This window comes from Neoarius graeffei, chromosome 2, assembly GCF_027579695.1.
Source record: "Neoarius graeffei isolate fNeoGra1 chromosome 2, fNeoGra1.pri, whole genome shotgun sequence".
NCBI lineage: Eukaryota > Metazoa > Chordata > Actinopteri > Siluriformes > Ariidae > Neoarius > Neoarius graeffei.
The window spans coordinates 111,676,148-111,701,144 of record NC_083570.1 but is presented as its reverse complement, the minus strand read 5'-3'; the positions used below and the strand labels follow the sequence as shown (position 1 = coordinate 111,701,144).

The following is a 24,997-nucleotide window of genomic DNA, read 5'->3' as shown; positions in this document are numbered from 1 at the left end:
ATACAAAATGATAAACTACTGATAACAATACATTGCTTTAAATTGTATGTTATGGCATTAATGCCTTGCCATACAAGCACAATGTGACATGTATTTCAATTCTAAAAACTGACTGATTTCAAGATGACTCCAATTTTCATACTCACAAGGTTATGCTTCATTCACTCAGAATCACTGGCCATATGGATAGGCCAGTTAAAAACTAGGCTGTCTTGCAAATTCAGTGCAAATCTCCTCTTACTCACATCTCAAAACTTTTCAAACATGGCTGACATCAGACCCCACTGCCCTGCCACCTACTCTTACAGAATATTAAATGTGTTGAATGGTGGTGCCACCTTGTGGTAGGTCTGGCAAATTAGGCACTCATCATGGTACACAGTTACAACCTGTGTCAATGAACTGTGACAGTAATGTTCAGCAACAATGCATTACACCATGTACAATAAATAGAATGAGCTAAAAGATTTTGTATCAGATTTTGCGTGATTCAAGATGGCCACACCCATGTCAAGTTATTGCACTAGCCACGGGCTAGTGTTAAGATCTAACCCTGGTGATATCAAGTCCTGGAGTTCTGCCAACAAGCTTGTTTTGAACGATGGCACAACCGAACTCTTGCATATTCACTCAAAGTTTGCCCGGTCACTCTCTACCTTACCTGGAATTGCTGTTGGCGATAAAATTATAGCACCCAAGCCTGAGGGTGTTCTCTTCGATAATAATCTCTCTCTAAAGGGTCAGATTACTAATTGTTGCATACCTGCCAACCTTGAAAAAATGTTATGAGTACAATTTCATGAGTACCCCCCCCCCCCCCCCCCCCGCGTCAACCTCACCCCAACCCGGCGCGCATGCGCCCCCACAGACCAAAAACACACTTTCAATCCAGTTTTATTGACTGACCTTGGGAACATAGTCCAGTTTTGTAAAACATTCCTATTGATAGACTTTGGGAAACCGTTATTGATGGCTCTTGGGAACTTCCTTCCATTTCGAAAAGCACAACAAACATTAAATACCAGAGATGCCTACCCCAAATTTTGAATTTCAGTATTCTTGAAAACATTTTTCAGTATTTTGGAATGATTTTCAGTAACATTAATTTATGCGCATTTCCATTATAAAGAGGTGTATATACCAATATGTTTAACATTTAAATTATTAAAAAGAACTGTTTTGTGTGAATTGAATAAACAAAACGCGAGCAACTGAATTTCCACTCAACAAATTTCTAGAGCGTACAATATATCACATTTTTATAAATACAATAGTGTTCCCTGTTTGCAGACATTACGGTTGACTACCAATCATTGGTATTGAATGTAACTCCTCAAAAGTATTATATTATATTGCCTGGCAAAATGTTCTACCTGTTAACGGATTCTAATAAAGTAAAAAATAAAAATAAAAAATTATTTCATGCCAAAGTGAGTCCGACATTGTTATCTTAATGTCCCAATATATAAATACTTCAGCATAATGCTTCAGAAGAGACATTGAATAAAATGGCATTTATAATTGTATTTAAAACAGTGGAATGACCAATTTTTTACCACAATCCCAACAGCACTAATCATAAAATTCTGTTTTTGATCATACTACATGTACATTTGCACTTGCAACACTGAAAAGACTTTGAATTAAAGAAGTCCAGCCAGTGTTTGATATTTCAGTGAACAAAAATCATACATGGAAAAAGAAACTGAATAAGTTTAACTCACATTTCATGGCACTAATTGGCAAGTTCAACTCCAAGCACAGGTCAACCATCACCGCTTCAGCACGGGTCACGTTCCGTGTCTTTTCATACACAGATTTCGTAAAAAACTGCTGGATACCCCCAGATTTACTTTCCGCCTGACTCGCCATTTCAGCATACTCCATATGTTTTTTTTGTAGTTGACATGCCGCGTGCGGTCATCGCGACCACCATGAGTGATGTTAATGTCAGTTCTACACAGTTTGCAGTGCGCGTATCCATTGCCCTTTTGACTGGGTGTAATGCACGGCCATTCTACCGTATCGAAAATAGCGCGAGCAAATGTGCGGAATCTGCGCATATCACACACAGCATGTGCGGTTGTCGTAAAAATAAATAGCCGTGAATCGCGCATGGATTAAAAAAGTCGCTTGGACATTTAAAAACAACTCACTGGAATTTTTTAAGACTTTATAACAGGGGTGGGCAAACTTTTTGGCTCAGGGGCCACATTGACTTTTGAAATTTGCCAGGCGGGCTGGGCCAGCACCAAATTCATACATATCGAACATAAACCGGAAAAGCTTTAGTGTTATTGTAAGGCCTTCACTGACAGACCCAAATGCAGATCAGATTGACATTTATTTTAGTTCTCAGTCAACAAAGGCAGAGCAGAAAAATGCTTGCAGTTCAATAGATTGGCACATAAAAAAAATATATACACAAACACCAGCACTACAGCAGCCACCCACGACAACCAAAATTACTAAGAGTTATACTTTTTATATTATGTCTGTAAACATGTGACTACCATCTTATTACAGCTCCAACATCGTTTTAAAAAGAGAAAGTATTAATACTCACATTCACTCAGCAACCGCTGAGCTGTATTCGTCCGTGCTTGCACTGACTGGTTGTTAGCATAATTAGCGTGCTTGGAGGAAAAGTGCCGTTTGATGTTATATTCCTTTAAAACTGCAACGGGTTCTTTGCAAATAAGGCATACAGCCTTTGATCGGACTTCAGCAAAAAAATATTTAGTTGTCCATTCTTTACTGAACACCCTGCACTCGCTGTCCACTTTTCTTTTTTTAGGACCACTTACTGTAAAGTTTTATCCTGTGTTCTCCAGGGCTTTGAACCGGTTCAAGGAACGAAAACCGGGAACTTTTTCTATTTCACATGGAACAGAAACAAAACCAGAAACTTTATTTTTTATGTTCCGGAACAGAAACGCTTATTAAAAATAATGGTAACCGGTTAATACCGGTTTTTATTTCGTTTTTACAAATAAAAAAGTCATTCTTCTCCTGCGCAAGTTTCTATGACCCGCTGGGGTTCACTTCCTGTGTGACGTTCGCTGATTGAATGGAGAGAGCGGGAGGGTGGACTACTATCACGTCTCCATGTGATAATAAGTGAGTAAGTGCATTACTGAGTGTCTCTGAGCAAAGAAGAGCCTGAACGTTGCAACCTCCCTATTGGCTGTGTATTGGTTGTTTGTAAAAATGTATCAGTTGTTGCCCTTCCCACGGGAATCATCGCGGGCTCGAGAGACGAGACCTGACGAGTTAGTTCGTTGGTAGCAGAACAATGTCTGGACACAAATCGGGTTTTCAGAAAAGGAAAGAAAATAAACGGAGGGTTGAAAATACAAAAAAGGAGGCAGAAAATGCAAAACGAGTTTTAAGGTAGGACAAATGGTTACTTTTCTGAGGCAGCCCGCCGTGGCTGCAGGCCTTCAGTTGTCATTGAATGGTTACTTTTCTGAGGCAGCCTGCCGTGGCTGCCTGCAGGCTTATTTATTATAGCCCATTTAGTTAAAATAGTTGATATAAAATGTTTATAGTTATGTGATGGTTGTCCTGATTTAGACTGGTGTTTTTGTGCGCGATGTTGCACCCGGGTCCAGATTAGGGCAGAACCGGCCCTGGCTACATTTCAGGTGTAGTTTGTTTTATGTATGTATGTACTTGCATAGATGTGTACTTGGTCTTCCAATATGGCGCCTAACAAAATCTCGCGGCGTGGTGACGTCATGCGGTAGCCCTCTATAGGGCCTGACTAGCCTTTGGTAACACACTAAACGAATTATCTTTCATTTTTGGCACTTTTTCTGTTTGTGTAGATGGGAAGACATACTGAGAATCCAAATCGCCAACATTTGAAATAATAATTGTTTTGAATTATTTCTTGTCTTATTTAATGAAGGTTGTAATAGAATTAGCCTACATTTGGCTTAAGCTGGATGAGACAGAGACATAATTTTATAGCCATTTGTTAAACAGCTGACAGGGAACGTAATTAACCGTTCCGGGAACAAAATTTTTTTGTTCTAACCGGTTCGGGAACGTCTATTTAATGGTGGAACCCAAAACCGGAAACGTTAAAATTCCGTTTCTGTTCGGAACGAACCAATAGGAAAAAAATTCTGGTTCAAAGCCCTGGTGTTCTTGAGATCATCAGTGGCACGGGCGCCAGAATGATTTCCATGGCACGCGCTGCACCACTCTGCAAATGTAATCTCGCGTGAATACGACTGACTGGAAAGACGGATCTCTAGAACACCTGTCTACGTGATAACACTGACGCTTATAGTTTATAGATCTGCTCAATCGTGTTTATATGATTGCCTTCCGCGGGCCGGATTAAAAACGCCAACGGGCCGGATGTGGCCCGCGGGCCGTAGTTTGCCCACCTCTGCTTTATAATAATTCCGTACAGAATAACTGTTTGCCGTAACATCGTATGCCAATCCGTACTAGTAGGCATCTCTGAAATACATGTGCAAATGAAATGAAATTAAACCAGAGCCACTCTTTCAAAATAAATAACACATTAAATTAATAAATACAGTATGCAAAAAAGGCACTTTCAACACAAAACATGGTCTGCACAAATTTCCCATGCAATAGGTTTAGACTTTTGCATTTTTTAGCATGTTGGAAGTATATTGCATTATACAGTACACTGCAGTATTTTGGAGTATGCCTTTTTCATGTGCAAACTATTGCATTCGAAATATTGCATTTACTGCAGTAATACTGTATAAAAAAAAGCATTTGATACCGCAGTACCACGCAGGTTTTTTTCATAAGAGGGATGACCAATTTTCCACTTCACATCATCTGCAAACATTCTAGGCTACCATTGACAGAAGGCAGATTCTACCATAACAGAGGCCAGTTAAGTCCTGTCTCCTTAAATTGCTGAACTGATTATTTTGATCATTCTATTAAGTTTTTCTAGTAGCATTTGGGGTCTTGGACATTCACAGTAAATTTTAGGACAGTAGTCCTGGTAACTAATTAATAAAAGCCTGACATGACAGACATGCTAAATGACGATAGAAACACATCGGTTTCCATCATCAAAATCTGACAGACAAACTAACGTCTACCATCATATTCTGACAGACACTCTAGATGACAATAGCAACAAAACTGTTTCTTACATTATTAATCTGACAAATTTAGTAATAATATTAAATACCTCATCACTAGAACCAAATAAAATAAAATACTGAAATAAAAAGAGAATTTTCAAAATTGAAATATCAATAATAATTGTCAGAACAGTGACGACAGACGCGACTGTGTCACTTTCGCGGGGAAATAACACATTGAAATGGCCTGTCGGCTGAAAGGGCCGCAAGTGGCTCTGATTTATCTCAACTTACGATAGTTTTCCTCCAGAAAAATTTAAATATGAACGTGCAAATATATTCTCAATGTTTCTATCGTCAAAAATTTCTATCGTCAGGATAGCTGACTGAAAATCTTACCTTGATTTATTTAGCTGTCAGAACTCCAAGTCTTGCCCGGAAGTAAATGTCTGCTGTCACAAAAATCACGCGCAGTAGAATTTCCTCTTTGCGTCAGTCAACATGTGCGTGGTGAGGGCTTGAATTTTGCTATCGTCAGGTGCATTTGACTGACAGACTGACGATAGCATTTTTTAAAAATAACTGTGGGCTTCTCTCGTGAACGAAATAGTTTTTTCGCTGTTGATCTATCTGTTGACACCCAAAAATGATAAAGCCTGCTTCCACACGATAACAAAGATCCATAATCAGGCATGAAAACGGGTCGGGGTGAAAAAGGTGAGAAGGGTGCGCGAGTGGTGACGTGGCCTCTGGTGTTGTTTTATTTTGTTTGGGGGGGTCCTCCGTCAGAATAAATATGATCGCCTCCTTACTAAGGCCCAATCCCAATTCTAATTTCTACCCCTCCCCCTCCCCCTTGGCCCTTCCCCTTGAAACTGAGCTACAAGGGATAGGGCTTGAAATTCAACCCCTACGTATTGGGATAGCCCTTCAACGATCGCATACGTCATCGCGTACCTCCGTCAGCGTTTACGTTAGCAAAACGCGACCAAATGCGTCATTGGCTGCGACAGTCAGAGCCAGAGGCAGAACCAGAAATCTCTGCTGGCAGGGTGTGATTTGTTAACTAACACCACTGAATGGGATATCTTTGGCGCTTCGTGCACCACATCCGACAGAATGAGGTGTCAGAACACTCATGTAAACAATAAAAGCGAGAATAACAGAACAAAACGTACGCAGTCAAGCAACCGAAAACAATACTCACTCCCAAAGCTTTTTAGCAGCAGCTTGGATTTCAGAAATCGCTGCTCATTCTCAGCTCGAAAGCGAATCAAGCGGCGTGTTTCCTCTGGATAACAACTTAAAACACGTAAATAATGGAGAAAATACATTTATGACAATCTTTCGCCGCGGGAACCGCCATCTTTCTGAAATCCGCATGAAATCTCGCTGAAATCCGCATGGCATTGTGGGAAATCACTCAAACCCCTTCGTTCGGAGTCAGCTCCAGGAAAATCTCCGTTTGGAGGGGTACAGAAGCCCTACCCCTTCCCCTACCCCTCCGCGTTAACTGGGATTGGGATACCCCTACCCCTTCACGTGAACGCGCAAAATGGAGGGGAAGGGCCAAGGGGTTGGTCCAAGGGGTGAAATTAAGTATACTGTATTGTAGGGCTGTAACGATACACCCAACTCACTATTCGAATCGCATCGCGATTTTTGACCCACGATTCGATACGCCCACGATTTTTTTAAAATGTTTTTTTAAAGTAGTAAATTTGACTTAACATTTACTTACTTACATTAACTATTTAATAACAAATAATTCAGACCACTGCAGAGAATGAGTAATATGTATGCAAAAATGAACAAATGTATATCCAAAGACTGTTTTATTTCTCAAAATAACACTGTTGAGCCGGAAGCTCTGTTTTTTTCGGTTCTGAAAAAGTCATTTTTCCAAATCGTGTAAATCTGTTAAGATTTTTTTTTTGGGGGGGTGGCTCTCTCACTGCCTCACTCTCATAGGGCCAATGATTTTCTGTGATCGCGGAAAACAGATGGAAATTACGGAATTTTTATGGTGAAACGTTGCTCGCGTGTCAAAATGTAACTGCCGCAGAAGGCTTCCGCCCAAGCAGACATGCCTTCAGTGTTGCCGGATATTGCTAACGTTTTCCACCCCAAAATATGTTCAAAACCAGCCAAAAAGCACCTAAACCTGCCCAATCTGGCAACACTGCGTGCCTTTCCGGTCAAGTGATTGTGATTGGCTTGTGGCACACCTAGCCAGCCAATGAGCTGCTTGTTTACAGATTCGCTCCCCGCGTCGCAACCAGAACGGCGACCGCTTAAAAGAAATGAATGCTCTGCCAGTGGCGAGTGTGGACGTTGCGTGACTCACAGAAGATTGTCGCAGGTCGGCGAAAAAACGACTTACTGATAGATATAAAAAAATAAAAGCAATTTAAGTAAGTTTAAAATGTAATTTAAATAAAAAATATTCATAAATTGAAGTTTGGAAGCGCCTCTGTTTTTGGGCTGAGGAGAAGTTTGAAAGGGTGTACCGCGATTCTGCCTTCTTGTATCGTGATACGGACCGTGGCTCTGCGTATCGCGATTTCGAGTCGCATATCGTTACAGCCCTAATAATTATTAATAATAATAAATCATATTGAAACATTGTTTGCCATGCTCATCTCTCCGACTGCCTGTGACGTTGCAGTTTGTGCCGTTTATCAAGCTGCTTTGCTCCTCAAGCTAGCGTATTGCTAGCGCAAAATGGACAGGTTTTTGAAGAAGAGACCAAAGGAACAAGCCAACAGCCCTGCTGTGGAGGACACTGCTGCGAAAAAAAACTAATGCCGCTTTTCCACTACCAACGCGGCTGAGTTGGGCTGAGCCGTGCCGTGCTGAGTCGGGCTGAGTCGAGCTGAGCGGGGCTGTTGGAGTTGCATTTCGACTACAACCGCGCTGAACCGTGCTGGCTGGAAGTGGGTGGACACATTGGGTGGAGTTAGCGAAAGTGGGTGGACATCACGTGATGTCGTTAGGTGGCGCAAACAGTGACATCAGTGACCTTTTAAGCGGTAGTCTCACGACCCGGATAGTAAACAATAAACATGGAGTCGTTAGTGTTGCTGGTCTTGGTGCTGTGGCTTGTTGTCACCGACAACGCCAACAGATACTGGCAAGAGCGTATAGATGAGGCGAGGCGCATAAGGCTTCAGAAATTCTCGTAATTCGTAATTATTATTCTTCCGGGTTTACGGTGTTTACAGATCCCAGCGTGCTCGCGGGGCGTGTGTGGGCGTGTGAGGACACTCCTCCTCACCAATCAGTGCACAGGGGAGTGTCTGCTCACGCCCCTAGCCCCACTCGGCTCGGTTTGGCTCGCTTCAGCCCCACTCCAAAACCGTGCGAGTTTTGGGTGCTGAGTAAGGCTGAAGCGAGCTGAGTCGTGCTGCTCTGAGGTAGTCGAAACGCGAGCCATGTCGGGCTGAAGTGAGCTGAAAAAGGGTAGTGGAAAAGGGCCATTAGAAGTCCTGGCCAACTAAAATCCGAAAATACGAGGCAGCATACATTAAGTATGGCTTTACAGCCATGCAGAAAAACGGCCATGATTGCCCAAAATGCGTCCTCTGTCAAACGAGTGCTTAAAACCTTCGAAACTTCAGCGTCACTTGGTACAAAAACATCCGACAGATGCCGAAAAAACAGTCGATTTCTTCAGACGTAAAGAAGAGCATTTGGTCAGGCAATCTGCTGCATTCACCCAGCAAGCTACTGTCCCCGAGCGGGCCCTGAAGGCATCGTTTTTAGCCTCGTACCACATTGCTCGTGCTAAAAAACCTCACTCAATTGGAGAAGATTTGATTTTACCAGCCTCCAAAGACACTGTCCGAGAATTGCTTGGTGAGGATGCTGTCCCACTCTCGGGATTGGTGACATGGCTCAAGACGTATCTGCTCAGCTGTTGGAGCCGGCGAATACTTCGCACTTCAGCTGGATGAGAGCACAGATTTATCCACTGAGGCCCAACTGCATCAGATTTATTTCACAGGAAAGATTTGTGGAGGAAATACTACTAGGAAAGACATTTTTCAAGTTTTGGACGATTACTTCAAGTCTAACGGATTGGACTGGGCCCGTTGTGTGGGGGTGTGTTCGGACGGCGCCGCGGCAACGACCGGGAAGATCAGTGGAGTGACCGCGCTCATTAAGCAGAAGGCCCCGCATGTACGGTAGTGTCCACACACACTGCATGCTCCATCGCGAGGCACTGGTCGCAAAAAGGATGGATAACGAGTTGAATCAGGTACTACAGGAGGTTATACAGTTTATTGTTCAGTGCGAAAATGTGTTGAAAACATTAGTTAATAATATTCTTATGCTAAACAAATGCAACAATTATTGAATATTGAATAAAAGTAAGAGAAAACATTCTAAAAGTTGTTTCTTTACATATTTTGTAGCATCGTCTGTTGCCCCTTTTCCACCAAAGCAGTTCCAGGGCTGGTTCGGGGCCAGTGCTTAGTTTGGAACCGGGTTTTCTGTTTCCACTGACAAAGAACTGGCTCTGGGGCCAGAAAAACCGGTTCCAGGCTAGCACCAACTCTCTGCTGGGCCAGAGGAAAGAACCGCTTACGTCAGCGGGGGGCGGAGTTGTTAAGACCAGCAACAATAACAAGACCGTGAAAGATCGCCATTTTTAAGTGACGAGAAGCAGCAGCTGTACAAACGCGAAGTCAGCCATTATTATTGGGGGCCAAGCAGCAAAGCTGCGCAGGCACCCATAGGGATTGCACGTTCTTCCGCCTCTGCGTCTCTATGGCAACCCCTAGAACCGTCTGGCGAAAAGTTGTGAAATTTTGCACACTGATTCTTGACAAACTCAAGGTTCTTCTCAGCAAGTTTCAAGTCACCACCTTAAACTCTCTAGCACCACCAACAGGTCAAAGTCGCAGGTACATTTCTGCTTGTAACATTTGAACCGTTGGTCCGATTTTCAAAAACTTGGGATCCCTGGAATCCTTGGGCCAAGACGACTCCAACGTCATTTTCCGCCAGGATAGTTTTACCGCCATTTTGAATTTTGTGAAAATCAATTAAAATGCTTCTCCTCCCTCAATTTTTGACCAATTTCTCCCAAACTTGGTACATAGCAACTTTGGACTAAGCTGCACAAGGGCATTACCCTAGTCTGGCTAACACGACTTCAAAGCTCTGCGAGCATTTGGTCTGGCAAAGATATTCAGCCCAACCGTTTCCCAAAGCGCGTGGTTGACCCGCCTCCCTGAAATGCCTCGGGTTGCTACTGGTCGAAGCCAGAAAAGGCTGTGACGAAGCTTAAACCAATCACATCACTCTTTCCTCTGACGTATGTGACGCGACGGAAACTGCTTGAGTAACAGGAAGATAAATACCTCCAGGGCTGCTCGTCGCTCCGTTTTCAATGAGAACTTCCTGTTGAATGCTTTCAATACAGCATCTACCGCCGTGTCAAAGGCTTGCCGCTGCTCCATGTTCGTAACGTTTCTAGTGAATGAAGCGCTTCCGGCATAGATTCTGTAAACAATCTATGGCTTCCAGTCGCAGTTCTACTACGTCACTGCCTTGAACACGCCTCTACCCAGGGCCGTTGGAGATGCTCAAAGTTGATTGGCTCCCGATTTTTCGGGAGCTTGGAAGAGCTGGAGATAGCTTGCCTTGCCAGACTAAACTCGCAACAGGCCCTCGTGTTGCGTCACACTTAGGATGGGCGGGCCCAGGCTAGCATTACCCGGTGTTTTGAATTTCATAAGCGTTTGGCCGTGGCAGCCAACCAAAATTGGCTGCACAGACGCGAAAGAGGAAGTGTGCACATATCTCGGCCGCCCTTTGGCATATCTTAACGAAGCTTGGTGGCATTATGCCCCACCCCTCCAAAAAGGCCCATAAAAAATTTGGTACAAATTGGCCGCTAGGGGGTGCTATAACTAGGAAAAATGACTTTTGGCTCATATCTCATGATGCGTTTTGGGTAGAAACAAAATTCCACTATTTCTGGAATCCTTGGGTCAAGACGAATCCATCGCACCCTATGACGTCATATTCTGCCTTGAGGATTTTCCGCCATTTTGAATTTTGTTAAAATCAATGAAATCCTATGGCAACCCATAGAACCGTCTGACGAGAGGTTGTGAAATTTGGCACACTGATTCTAGGCTGCCTCATGGTTCTTGTCAGCAAATTTCAACTCACCACCTCAAACTCTCTAGCGCCACCAACAGGTCAAAGTTGGAAGTACATTTCTGCTTGTTACTTTTGAATCGCATGTCTGATCGTCAAAATCTTAGTATCGCTGGAATCCTTCGGTCAAAACGAATCCAACGCGCCCTGTGGCGTCATATTCCACCCGGTAGATTTTCCTCCATTTTGAATTTTGTTAAAATCAATTAAATGGCTACTCCTCCCTCAATTTTGGACCATTTTTTCCCCAAACTCACTGCATAACATCTTTGGAGTAAGCCACACAAAAGTTATCCAAGGGATTTTTGATTTTCATAATCGTTTGGCTGCAGCAGCCAATCAAATTTGGCTGCGAAGACACAAAACAGGATGTGAGCTCATAACTCGGCTGCCCTTTGATGTATCTTAATGAAACTTGATGGCATTATGCCCCACCCCTCCAAAAGCGCCCACAAAAAATTTGGAACAAATTGGCTAATGGGGCGACCATCTGTCTGGCCCAAATGCATTCTGCTGGCCTGACGACTAGGCTCATATTCTGCTTGGTCCCCACATTGCTGCTTGCAGCTATAGTTATTATTGCTGTTGTCGCTGCTGCTTCTTCCGCGTTGTTTTTGCTTCGATATTCGCGCCAAGGTTTATGCAAACGGAGCGACGTAACTGACGTATACAGCGATGTAATGACGCGTCTTCCCTTAGCACCGCTAGCTATGGAAAAGCAAACTGGTTCTCAGCTGGCTCGCAAGTTGAACGAGTTGTGAACCAGCACCGGCCCCGAACCAGCCCTGGAACTGATTTGGTGGAAAAGGGGTATGTGGGTTTGCAAAGGGGGTCCCCGGCCAGAAGCTAATGCTGTTTGGGGGGCCTTGGCATGGAAAAGTTTGGGAACCCCTGCTTTACAACCGTGGTGAGCAGAAAAGCATCTCAGCAGAAAGAACATCACATTGGGTTCCAGTCCTGCAGCCAAGAACAGGAATCTTAGAATCAACAAGTTCCTATTAAAGTGGCCGGTGAGCATAGATAACTTGAATAAAACACGCTGCTGTAGGAAAACAATCAACAGCACGACTGTATGATCCTTCACTACATCCTGAAGTGTTTTATTCCTCTTACGCACACCACAGGTTAAGGTTTATCTTTCTTGCTGCGGTACTCACTTCTGGTTGGTTAGATAGCGGTCCCACCCCCTGATGATGTTGCCGTACATCTGCGTGTCCTCCAGGTAGCTGCCTTCAAACGCGTAGATCTGTCTCTCCAGGTTCACCAGCGTCTCCTGATCAACGACATGACGACGACAACGGACAGACACGGGGTGCGTTTAAATAAAGGTAAAACTGAGCAAACTGGAAAACGCTCATGAATATGCACGTGTGCGTAAATAAATGCATGTTTTAATATCGGTTGTGGGATTAAATGATTATTTTAGGAGGAATTAAACCGGGTTCAAATCTTTCGGATTTGTGATTTTCTTTTCATTTTATTTTTAAAAGTATAGATGGATGAGTGAATAAAAAACGACTAGTTTTATGAATCAAATTGCAATTTAAAATGCATAAATAAAAATCAAAATGAACAAAAATATATTTTTTTTTAAATCACATGGAATGCGTAATGACACACGACATATTTGGGTCGACTGTGAAACAGTCGCGTAATTTGTTTCAATTTTATTTTAATCATCATCATAATGTCTACGGAGGCCCAGAAGGAACGTACAGAGCGCCAAAAAAAAAAAAAAAAAAAAGCATTTAAAATTTTAAGACTGGCCTCAAGACAGCGGCCTTCATTTACAAAGCAAATATACGACGGAAAACTGGCTGTATGTTCGTTTCCATGCAAACCTCGGGATTCATTAAATTGTGGACGTGCACCGCAGTATTAGACCTGATATTCTGACTGACATCTCCGCAAAGAAGCCACATCATCATCACCTAAAAATACGTGCTTTTGGAAAATCATTATATTCTTTAAAGACCTACACCGACCGTGTCTTATCCCGAACATTAGCGAGTTCAACGGTTTGCGATTAACAGCGTTAACGGTTTTATTGGTGCGACGTTACAGTAATTTCTCTTATTAGAAATAAGGTTAAGGAATTCAAGTAATGTAACGGGTTTTTTTTTTTTTAAATGGAGCGGCTTTTAAAATAAATCGCTTTCGTCTCCCAAAGCGTCCAGGGTGTTGGCGTGGTGTGGCAGCACAGGGTGCGGAGGACACGTGCGCTATCGGTTTCTGGGGCTCGAGTCTGGTTTGTCTATCCGAAGCCCGAACAGCACTGGCGCGTGGCTCGGACTGATCCGAAACATAATTTTAAAAAGAACGAGGAAATAAAAACACTTAACAACCGTGTAATTTTGGTGCCGATTTGGTGGAGATTTCGTTTTTTCTTCACCGAGCCTAGAAAGATTTGCGACATACACCATTATATCCAGTATAGAGTCTAGACGCATCATGGATCTACAAATTAAATATTCAAACGTTAGTTGGGAGTTTGATCGTTGAGTAGCAGCGATTTCGTTCCATACTGCATTTTTTTTCCCCCTTCAGACTGTCGTATAGAAATAATTAATTCAACTGGACTTGCGATGTTAGGGTTTCTCTTCTCAGCCGTACGACGCTTTTTCATGTTGTAAATTCTGCAGGCGTGGCCTTTAAACCGAGAATCATTTAAATATTAAATAAATGACGGATCTCAGCCGCCACATTGATCGACGCCCGGTCATTCTTGCACTGACTGGCGAGTCGGATCTGCGCTGGGTTCTGTGTTTGATTGATAAACGACGGCTGTTCAATCCATTTTGTAGATGTAGTTGTGTGTGCGCGCGCGTTTGCGTAGCATTCGAGCTGAACGCCAACACCACCACTGGGTAAGTGATTCATTCTGCCACTCGTACTCCGGGTTACGTACTGATTCACGCACCAGATTCTGAACCGTTCGGAACATTTCGACCAAAAATAAACTGGTTCGAAAACTGAAAACATGGTTCCCAGCTGGAACTGAAATACAGCTGCTTTTTCCAGTGCGAACCATGATGACATCAGTGGGCGTGTCGTTAGTTTGGAAAAAACCTCTGTAATAACAAAACCAAAGCTCGGAGGTAATCAATCAATCAATGAGCTCCACCATCTTGCTATGATTGTTTATTCCTGCTGTGAATTGCGCACCATCCTCCACATCCTTGATGGCAACAGTTCCGATTCAAAACTGGTGAAAACGTGGGCCGCTTCACGAGCTGGCACCGAGATTCAAAGAATCCTGAACAGAACCGGTTCAGGGACTCGTTCTCTGTTGGTCGAAAAGGTGTAACGGTGTGTGTGTGTGTGTGTGTGTGTGTGTGTGTGTGCGCGCAAGAGATATGATTGGTCAGACTGTAAATACCGTAAATCCTGATAACGCAGCACGGCTTTGAATATATGGACCCTTTTCACGTGACGTCACGACAAACGCGGCCGCCATTTTGGACGTGTACTACCAGTAGTTTACCACAGCCAACATTGAGGAACGGCAGCAAAGAAAGTTTTTACTTTCAGCAAGACTTCCATCATGCCACTATATTGTTGTGCACCTGGATGTAGTAACCATCAACAAACAAGGCAAGGTTTATCATTTTATCGGATCCCGACGGAGAAGATGGATAGCGGCCATTAACAGATTGGCAGCCCTCGGCATACCAGCACTTGTGTAGTGACCACTTTGTTGGAGGTAAGACGAATAAAATTAGCCAGAAAAGGCATTACATTGCTGTTAACATTCTGTGGCGGCGAGTGTGTAACCAAATAGGCTAAAATAACCCATTGTAACCTCTTTGTTCTTCTGTAGTAGCTATTGTTGACTAGCAAATGTCAACAAGTAGCTGGTATGTTACTGTAGCAATGTTTACGTTCAGTCATTTGGATGACTGTTAAAACCTTTCAGTCTCAAGTTTTTCCTTTACTGGATTTACTAGTTTACTGTAATTATGATCCGGCAGCTATTTACACCAGATCCAGTATAAATAGCTGCCGGAGCCAACGTCCGAGGTTCCGGAGCGCGCTCCGGCTTGCTCTCCCTCAAATTAAGCAGCGTGCGCCGGAGCGCCCTCCGGAACCTCGGCCGGAGCACTCCTGGAGCAGGCCGGAGCGCCCTCCGGAACCTCGGCCGGAGCACTCCTGGAGCAGGCCGGAGCGCCCTCCGGAACCTCGGCCGGAGCACTCCTGGAGCAGGCCGGAGCGCCCTCCGGAACCTCGGCCGGAGCACTCCTGGAGCAGGCCGGAGCGCCCTCCGGAACCTCGGCCGGAGCACTCCTGGAGCAGGCCGGAGCGCCCTCCGGAACCTCGGCCGGAGCACTCCTGGAGCAGGCCGGAGCGCCCTCCGGAACCTCGGCCGGAGCACTCCTGGAGCAGGCCGGAGCGCCCTCCGGAACCTCGGCCGGAGCACTCCTGGAGCAGGCCGGAGCGCCCTCCGGAACCTCGGCCGGAGCACTCCTGGAGCAGGCCGGAGCGCCCTCCGGAACCTCGGCCGGAGCACTCCTGGAGCAGGCCGGAGCGCCCTCCGGAACCTCGGCCGGAGCACTCCTGGAGCAGGCCGGAGCGCCCTCCGGAACCTCGGCCGGAGCACTCCTGGAGCAGGCCGGAGCGCCCTCCGGAACCTCGGCCGGAGCACTCCTGGAGCAGGCCGGAGCGCCCTCCGGAACCTCGGCCGGAGCACTCCTGGAGCAGGCCGGAGCGCCCTCCGGAACCTCGGCCGGAGCACTCCTGGAGCAGGCCGGAGCGCCCTCCGGAACCTCGGCCGGAGCACTCCTGGAGCAGGCCGGAGCGCCCTCCGGAACCTCGGCCGGAGCACTCCTGGAGCAGGCCGGAGCGCCCTCCGGAACCTCGGCCGGAGCACTCCTGGAGCAGGCCGGAGCGCCCTCCGGAACCTCGGCCGGAGCACTCCTGGAGCAGGCCGGAGCGCCCTCCGGAACCTCGGCCGGAGCACTCCTGGAGCAGGCCGGAGCGCCCTCCGGAACCTCGGCCGGAGCACTCCTGGAGCAGGCCGGAGCGCCCTCCGGAACCTCGGCCGGAGCACTCCTGGAGCAGGCCGGAGCGCCCTCCGGAACCTCGGCCGGAGCACTCCTGGAGCAAGCCGGAGCGCCCTCCGGAACCTCGGCCGGAGCACTCCTGGAGCAAGCCGGAGCGCGCTCCGGAACCTCGGACGTTGGCATGTTTGTGTATGGCGATGGGTTTTTAACGACATAGGTATACAGATCATGTGGGCCGAAGTCAGGTAAAGACGAGGGCTTGGTGTACTTCCGTACGTCAGTGAACAATCCTGGTGGAAGCAGGTAAACGTCGTTCTCTAAGCCTGCTAACCTCAATTTTTGCAAATACCTCTCCCTCTGCTCGCCCTGTAAATGCCCTACGTCGCTGGATAGTGAAGGTGTTTTCTGCATCTCGCTCCTTTTGCTTTTATGTTTTTCGTTTGTCGCCTTCCTCGCATTCAAACTGATTCGAGCCGAAGTCCACTACATGTCCAGAATGGCGGTCGCGTTTACGAAGGTCACGTGACTGAAAAGGGTCCATAATGATGCATAAATGTTATTTAGAGACGCGTGAACACCATTTACGTGTACTTAGCCTCCACTACAGCCCTGTTTCCATGATAACGGACCTGGAAGCACACCGACCTTTAACAAAAATAAATAAATAAAAGTGAGGGATCTTGCGTAACACTCAATTTTATTCTGAAATTGGCCTCAAATACAAACACGTTAAAGGCGTCACGCAGTGGTGATAAAAGTCGCATTATTATTCTGCACCAGAATGCTTTCGAGATTCAAAATAAATTGACCGTCGATTTTTCAAAAGCTTCCCGCGGTTGGAATCAGTCCTTATTTGGTCATGCCCATCACTTGAAATTTCCCGCGTTCGCAGCGCCCCCTCTCGGTCAATGCAACAGCTGCGTGACGTCATACCAGTAACCACTCGGTGCAGTTGCAATGGCGGACACACCAGAAAATAGGAGCGATGCTGAGGAAATTAGCTTTGATTTTACCGATACAGAAGAAGAAAATGGCCCACAAGTAGAGATTTTGACAGCTGAATGTCCTGGTGGTATCCAGCCTTACAGATTTGAACCCGAGCGCTCATCTTCAGAAGAAAATGAGGACGGTTCTGACGACGACAGAAACGAAGACGAGAATGAAGAAGACCGGCGACTTGAAGACTTGTTTTGGTTGGTTTCTCTGACTAAATCAGTACTTGTGTGTATTTTTAAAGACCATTTTCACTTGAATTAGAATGCTGTGTGATTAATCTATGATTATGTGTAATACTGATAGCTGTAGGGGGTGAAAGTAGAGCTAGAAAGATTGAATTCTAGCAACTTGACAGCTTGCGAAATGCAGTGGGCCTTCTGATACAGTAGACCCCTTGATATTCCAGTTTTCATCATTTTCCTTTTATTGCGGTTGATTTTAACTTGATATTCAGTATGTTATAGGCTGGGAGTATTGAGCTTTGTATTGTATTGTTTAGTAAACGTACAATCGTCAGTAATAAGTGATAATTATTAGTTAAAGGCAGCTCTGTGGCGTAAATCTTTCAATTAATCTTCTCTCATCCATTTGCTAAAATTATGTGCCACATATGTTATCAAGACAACACTTCATGTGACAAAGAAAGATACGACAAATACATAAATGTATGAAAATCATTTTGTACAATTAATGATTGATACATAGAAACACTTGTGTTTTTAAAAAAATATTTTTTTTCTATCAATACCTAGCCGTGACCTTGAAATCAGATCCATTGATAACAACAGTCACAAATAGTGTTCGGTGTTCGTTGTTACAGCCAAACACAATACACCGATTAGGCATTTTGTATCACAGAATATTAATACATCATTTCAGAGTGTTTTGAGTGTTCAAAACTATCCACAAACTGAATAAATCCGCAATGTGAACAACTCTGGTAAACGCGCGCTATAGAGAAAACATGGCGACAGGCCAGCGTCACCCAAGGGAGGTTACTGGTATGACGTCACACATAAGTTGACCTAGTTAACGGCTGGCTGCCTAAATTTGGCTGTGCGCGTCAACTTTAAACCCTTGTAGCGAGCGCATCGTGACACTGAGATCGCGGGAAACCAACCGAGGGGCTTGAATAACCCACCAAACCCGACATTTTGACACATGATACAGCCTGATTGCTGAAATTACCGCACGACGCCTTTAAATCAGAGATGTATTGAAGCAGGGTCATTCCATGCCAAATCAACAAAGAGGTTATGCTCGACCAGCTCAGATTTCAATGAAATTTGGAGGGCTCGGAGATACTATTAAAAGAAGTTAATCCCCAAAACTTGAGCTTCCCATCACCAATAGTTTCAGAGATACAGGCATTTGAATTTTTCGACTTTTTTGTTTTTTTTGCTCAAAACATGCATATTTCAAAGTGCAATATAATCTTTATTATGCAAGATAGAAACCTAAAATTCTGCACAGAGAGACTCAATGTCTTGTACTACAAGCTTCAACTTAGAACAGGGATCCCAGCAGTAATTGAAAAAAATAGAGGAATGTAAGAAACTATCAGCAGGAGTCAAGGGCGCTGCAAGCCCCCTGAAGCTGTTGAGATGTTAAAGGAACAGTCCACCGTACTTCCATAATGAAATATGCTCTTATCTGAATTGAGACGAGCTGCTCCGTACCTCTCCGAGCTTTGCGCGACCTCCCAGTCAGTCAGACGCGCTGTCACTCCTGTTAGTAATGTAGCTAGGCTCAGTATGGTCAATGGTATTTTTTGGGGCTGTAGTTAGATGCGACCAAACTCTTCCGCGTTTTTCCTGTTTACATAGGTTTATATGACCAGTGATATGAAACAAGTTCAGTTAAAAAAATTGAAACATAGCGATTTTCTATGCTATGGAAAGTGCGCACTAACACCTTCGGCAGCGCATTGATATCTGAGCTCCGTATCAATGCGCTGTCGAAGCGCGCAGAAGGTGTTAGTACGCCTGTCATTATAGTGCGCACTTTCCATAGCATAGAAAATCGCTACGTTTCAATTTGTGTAACTGAACTTGTTTCATATCACTGGTCATATAAACCTATGTAAACAGGAAAAACGCGGAAGAGTTTGGTCGCATCTAACTACAGCCCCAAAAAATACCATTGGCCATGCTGAGCCTAGCTACATTGCTAACAGGAGTGACAGCGCGTCTGACTGCGTCTGACTGACTGGGAGGTCGCGCAAAGCTCGGAGAGGTACGGAGCAGCTCGTCTCAATTCAGGTAAGAGCATATTTCATTATGGAAATACGGTGGACTGTTCCTTTAACATTTAAAGATGCTATAGAACACATTTTTTACATAGATTTAACATAGAAAAGCAACAGAATTTAACAAAGTGCATCTATTTAATGCCATATTTTGTAATCAATGACATAACTGGCAAAAAAAAAATTATTATTTATAAAAATTAGATGAAAATGTAGCTTTGAAGAATATACTTCTAACCCGGACACTGTTCCGCTATCTCTTTTATGGACGATATCTTTTTGGACGACATGTTGAATTAAGTTCAGCGCATTAGAAACAAAAGCACGAACGGAGTTAAAAGACATTTTCAAGCAAATGGGCGCAGCCATATTGTTTTCTCGTTCTATCGCGTACAGTCTCGCGGTATTTACATCAATTTAACTTCCGAGTGTTCCAGAATGTCAACGAGAACAAACGAAGCTGACAAAAACATCGCTAAACAAGCAAACCAAATCAGAATGTATTCTGCTGGTCATTTTACTTAAAGGTCCCATGGCATGAAATTTTCACTTTCTGAGGTTTTTTAACGTTAAAATGAGTTCCTCTGACCTTCTTAAGTCACCCCAGTGGCTAGAAATTTCATAATGTGTAAACCAAACTATGCCCTACATTTGAGAATGGCACGTCAAAACGGCGCGTTGATAAGCTCTTCCCTTTACTACGTCAGCAAGGGGGATGATCCCCACGCCCCCCCCTCTGGATTCCCACCCACTGTATGGATTGCTCCGCCCAGCTCAAAAGTTGCTGTTTGTCCTACCAAGCCTACTGCGCATGCGCAGAACACATGACTACATTTTGTAGTGAGGAGCCCATAGAAGACACAACATGGAAATTGCGCTGTACATGGATGTGACAACACAGAAAGGAGTCTGTTTTTACTGCCGACGGTAGAGCCCCTGAAGACGCAGTGGCTTAATTTTATTTACTCCAATAATACGCCGTCGAGTCTACCTAAGACTGTGTATGTTTGTCGGAAGCATTTTCCTGAGGAATGTTTCCACAACTTGGGACAGTACAGGGCAGGTTTTGCACATCAACTGTCACTGAAGCCTGGGTCCGTACCAAGCATCCCTGCCGCATCAGCCACAAACACCGAACAAGTAAGTGTATAACTGTTAAGTCGTTTTGCCGTGTTTTAAAATCGGTGCGTTAGCCTTGCAATGGCTACATTAGCTGTGCAGCTAACCGCTTCCTGCAGTTAGCCAGGTACATGGGCTCGAGTTGTACCATTTTTTTTTTTTTTAGACAGGGCGGACAGACCAGGGCATTCGCCCGCCTGGCCGTGCCCGACGAGGAGCGCTCTCGGCCGGCTTGGGAGGCAGACAGCAGCCCCTCCCCCCCATGGCACGCCCCCACCATCTACCCTTCCCCGCCTTCTGCTTCTCATTAGCAAAACGACGCACTGGGAAAAGCGCTGAAATGGGGCTTTCTCCCAGGAGGCTATATCTACGTACCGAGGGTTCATTTCGAGAAAGGCTGCGGATATAACATCCGGAAGCCTCCACGAGCCCGTTTAAAGCATCAACAAACCACCATGCCATGGGCCCTTTAAACAAACATATTTTTAACGGATATACAAGAGATTAAAAAAAAAACTACTTTGGCTAGAAAAATAGCGGAATTCCGCTAAATAGCGGACGTCTGGGATCCCTGTTAGAATTTCAATGGTCATTGTATATTAGATGGTGATTTTAACAAGGAAATTAAAAAGACAAATTTGCATTTTTTACTCATTCTAGAAGCTTGCCTGTGGCAGTAATGCTTAAACTAAGAATGTTATTCAAATCTACACAGAAATATCTACCAATTTCAGTTTTGCCAAGTCTCCACTATTCCTAGTTTGTCTCTAATAGGGTTTTGAAATTCGCCGATTTCTAAAACATGCCATTTTCAATAGCAAGAAATCCAATGTGGGATAGCAGTTAGGAACTTGTAAATTTTTTTTCAGTAATCCCCAAGACCCATATTTTATATTTCCAAGTTTTTGTTCTGTGTCTCTCAAGTATTTTTAAACTACAGGGGTTTAAAAAAAAATCCATTTTCACCAAATTCGAATTTTTGATATATTTTCATATAACTGATATTTGAGGGTTAATAAATGCTTCAATAAGGCTCAAGTAGGTTAGGAGACATGTTTCTTCCTCAATTTTAAATAAAATTTCAATTAATGCTCAGTATTAATTATTTGTAAATTGATTTTAATCTAAGACTGTGTAACATTAGCAATCAATGACCAGCTATTGTGTACCAGTCAACAGCCAGCCTTATCAATATCAACACAGCACAATAGGTGACCTTTGATACCAGAACAGGTGGCTCATATCTTATAGTTTTAGAGTCTGTAAACTGCATACTTGTTCAGATAACATTATATTGCTTGGATTATATTAAATACATTGTAATACAGAGCACTGAGAAAATTTACCAATGTTATTAACTGAATGTGTTTCTTTGCAAGGACTGGATATTTGGAATAGTTGAGTAGGGAATTTAATTGTAGTTGCTTTCGATTTGAGATCAGTATAAATGAGTTTGTTCTTAGACATCTAGAAATGGCTGAACTTCCTCCCTGTTCTATAGGAATTGGACTAAAGAAAGATTCTGACTGCCATAAACTAACATACAACAGAAATTGTAAGTTAAGTGATTTATATGAAAAATGACTGACTTTAGTTTATATATATATATATATATATATATATATATATATATATATATATATATACTGAAAAATGTGAAATGTTCATATATTATTTAGCTTATTTCAAAATATTTTTAAAACCATATTTCTCTGACATGAACACAAGTAAAATGTTTCCTTATCTTTACAAATCATTTAGCTGTATTTATCAGTCCTTAATCATCAATAAAATGGAAATATCAAAAATTCGAATTTGGAAAAAATGGATTTTTTAAACACCTGTAGCTCAGAAATACTTGAGAGACACAGAACAAAAATTTGGAAATATAAAATATGGGTCTTGGGGATTACTGAAAAAAGTTTACAAGTTCCTAACTGCTATCCGACATTAGATTTCTTGCTACTGAAAATGGCACGTTTTAGAAATCGGCGAATTTCAAAATCCTATTACAGACAAACTAGGAATAGTGGAGACTTGGTAAAACTGAAATTGGTAGATATTTCTGTGTAGATTTGAATAACATTCTTAGTTTAAGCGTTACTGCCACAGGCAAGCTTCCAGAATGAATTAAAAATGCAAAAAACCCAAATTTGTCTTTTTAATTTCCTTGTTAAAATCACCATCTAATATACAATGACCACTGAAATTCTAAGTTGAAGCTTGTAGTACAAGACATTGAGTCTCTCTGTGCAAAATTTTAGGTTTCTATCTTGCATAATAAAGATTATATTACACTTTGAAATATGTATGTTTTGAGCAAAATGCAAAAAAATCGAAAAATTCAAATGCCTGTATCTCTGAAACCGTTGGAGATAGGAAGCTCAAATTTTGGGGATTAACTTCTTTTAATAGCATCTCTGAGCCCTCCAAATTTCATTCAAATCTGAGATGGTCGAGCATAAGTGTGTCAGATATTTGTTGATTTGGCATGGAATGACCCAGCAGTAAAATCGTAGCAGACCTGTTTACCCCAAATTTGCCCTGTCAGTAGTCTTGCAGTATCTTGTCAGTAGTTTTGGTAAGCTGTCAGTAGGAATTTTACTGGGGTCCAATCTATGTATTGTATCGAAGACAAAAAGTAGAAAGCAGCCTATTAGATAATAGTACTCATTCAAGTTGAAAGTAAGTGATAGATTACATGAACAAAATTTAAAAAATTAAAATCCAGCACTAGTCTTATTTTTTCTGGTATTTCTTTGCAGGACTATCAATAATGCCATCGGCCTTTCGCTTCGCGGCCGCCATGATTGTGTGCTCAGAAACCAAAGTTGAAACAATGGAACCTTCCCACAATGCAACGTATGGTAAACATGGCCACGCCCATGACTATACGATCGATGTTCGATTCCCACAATAAATACGATTATAAAGTAAGTCATGAACAGGGTTTTTTCTAGAAAAATTTAGTATGAGGGCGCTCACCACGGCGAGGGAGCGAAGCGGGGGGGGGGGAGATGGTGCCGGTTGTCCCCCCCCCCCCCCGCCATGCAAAGCCTTTGAAAAATGCTCCAATGGGACATTCTGAGGCTATCTGAGAGGGAAATTGTAACAAATTGTCTGTCAACATTGAAAAAGAAAGAAGTAATCTTCTTCTGCCCCGGACAGTCTTCGGCTTTCTTCCGTTTCGTGCCGCGGGATGACATCTTTAAATGCCCAAGTGTCAACAAAAACAACTCGCGAACTACTTCTGTCAAAAGCTCCCGCGCCGGTGGGTGAAAGGTCATTCAGTCTCGAGAAATCTCGCTCTACAAGTCAGCTGACCTTGTATGTAACCCATGTCAAATCTCGCGAGAGCAGCCGCGACAAGTAAACAACTAAACATGGCGCCTCAGTCTGGAAAACGCCAATTCGGATTGTTTTTGCACCGCCTGGCGGTGCATCTACTATGATTGGAATGTTTTTGGAGCAATTATAACGTATTTGATGATCAGACACATTGTCACGTGGTGTTGCTGGGATGTTTTCACGGAGTCAGTAAGGGGGCGCACGCCGAGAGTAAGAGGGCGCAGCGCCCCTGTTCCCCCGTTTAGACGAAAGCCTGATTAAACATTTGGCAACATTTCGGCCATAAATCGTAGTTTTTGGACAAGAATTCGTAGTCCGTATTTTGTTTTGAAAAATCGTAAGAACTACGGACAAATCGTAGGAGTAAACAGGTCTGTCGTAGGTATGGTTTTCAAAAAAAAAAAAACAAGGGGGGGGAGGCATGTACACACAGGAAGCGATTCATAACATCGTCCAGACGTTCCAGGATTTGGTTGCCAAGGTAACCGTCTTATACATTTCCTACCGCAAATGTTTTCAAGTGAAAGAAGCAGTAGTACGACTTCAACAGGGACGATTCACCCACGTTTAAATTCATTTTACTTGACAGGCGATTTCTTCGTTTAGTCTGTCTGGCGAGTTAACTGTTGAGATTTCTAGATATCTAGTGAGCCCAGTGACTGGCTGCATCCCCGATTCTTCTTCTTCTGATCAAATGTAACGGATAAATCTTTATAAAGAAAACGCAGATGAAATTTTTCACTAAAATAAGAAATTAGAAATCCTGCCACTATAAATAACGGCGTTCTGGTGGAAAGATCAATTTCTTGAGGTGGCGAAGTCTTCGCAACTCTCGTCGGAACCGAATTCGTCGACGTTGTCTCCTTAAACGCTTTGGGAACTCGGCGTCGGAGTCGTCAGCCAGTCGACGACGGCATCCTTTCGCTCCCGAGCATCGCTTCCTGCGTGTACGCCGCTTAGTTGGGAGAAATATGAAGAGGATACTTGCGTAAGCGGACAAGTTTGTCAAACTGACCTGCAAGTAC

At 43.7% G+C, this 24,997-nt stretch overlaps 2 protein-coding genes across 3 annotated transcripts in view; both read right to left on the bottom strand.

Annotated features, from left to right (window-relative positions):
* The window catches only part of meaf6 (MYST/Esa1-associated factor 6), a 47,645-nt gene that overhangs the window by 21,698 nt on the left and 950 nt on the right, over positions 1–24,997 (bottom strand). For both annotated transcript variants that reach the window (XM_060915367.1, XM_060915368.1), the window contains exon 2: positions 12,419–12,534. In XM_060915367.1, the coding sequence (XP_060771350.1) occupies positions 12,419–12,534 (116 nt within the window). The remainder of the gene's footprint in view (positions 1–12,418; positions 12,535–24,997) is intronic.
* On the bottom strand, positions 15,317–23,666 carry LOC132874951 (skin secretory protein xP2-like). Its single transcript, XM_060911465.1, has 2 exons — positions 23,149–23,666; positions 15,317–16,906 (listed from the first exon to the last, which is right to left on the bottom strand). The coding sequence occupies exon 2, from the start codon at positions 16,670–16,672 to the stop codon at positions 15,317–15,319; it is 1,356 nt and encodes a 451-aa protein (XP_060767448.1). The 5' UTR covers positions 16,673–16,906; positions 23,149–23,666.

Coding starts and splice junctions, on each gene's coding strand:
- LOC132874951 (XM_060911465.1), bottom strand. CDS start 16,672: ATGCAGAAAACACCTTCACTATCCAGCGACGTAGGGCATTTACAGGGC.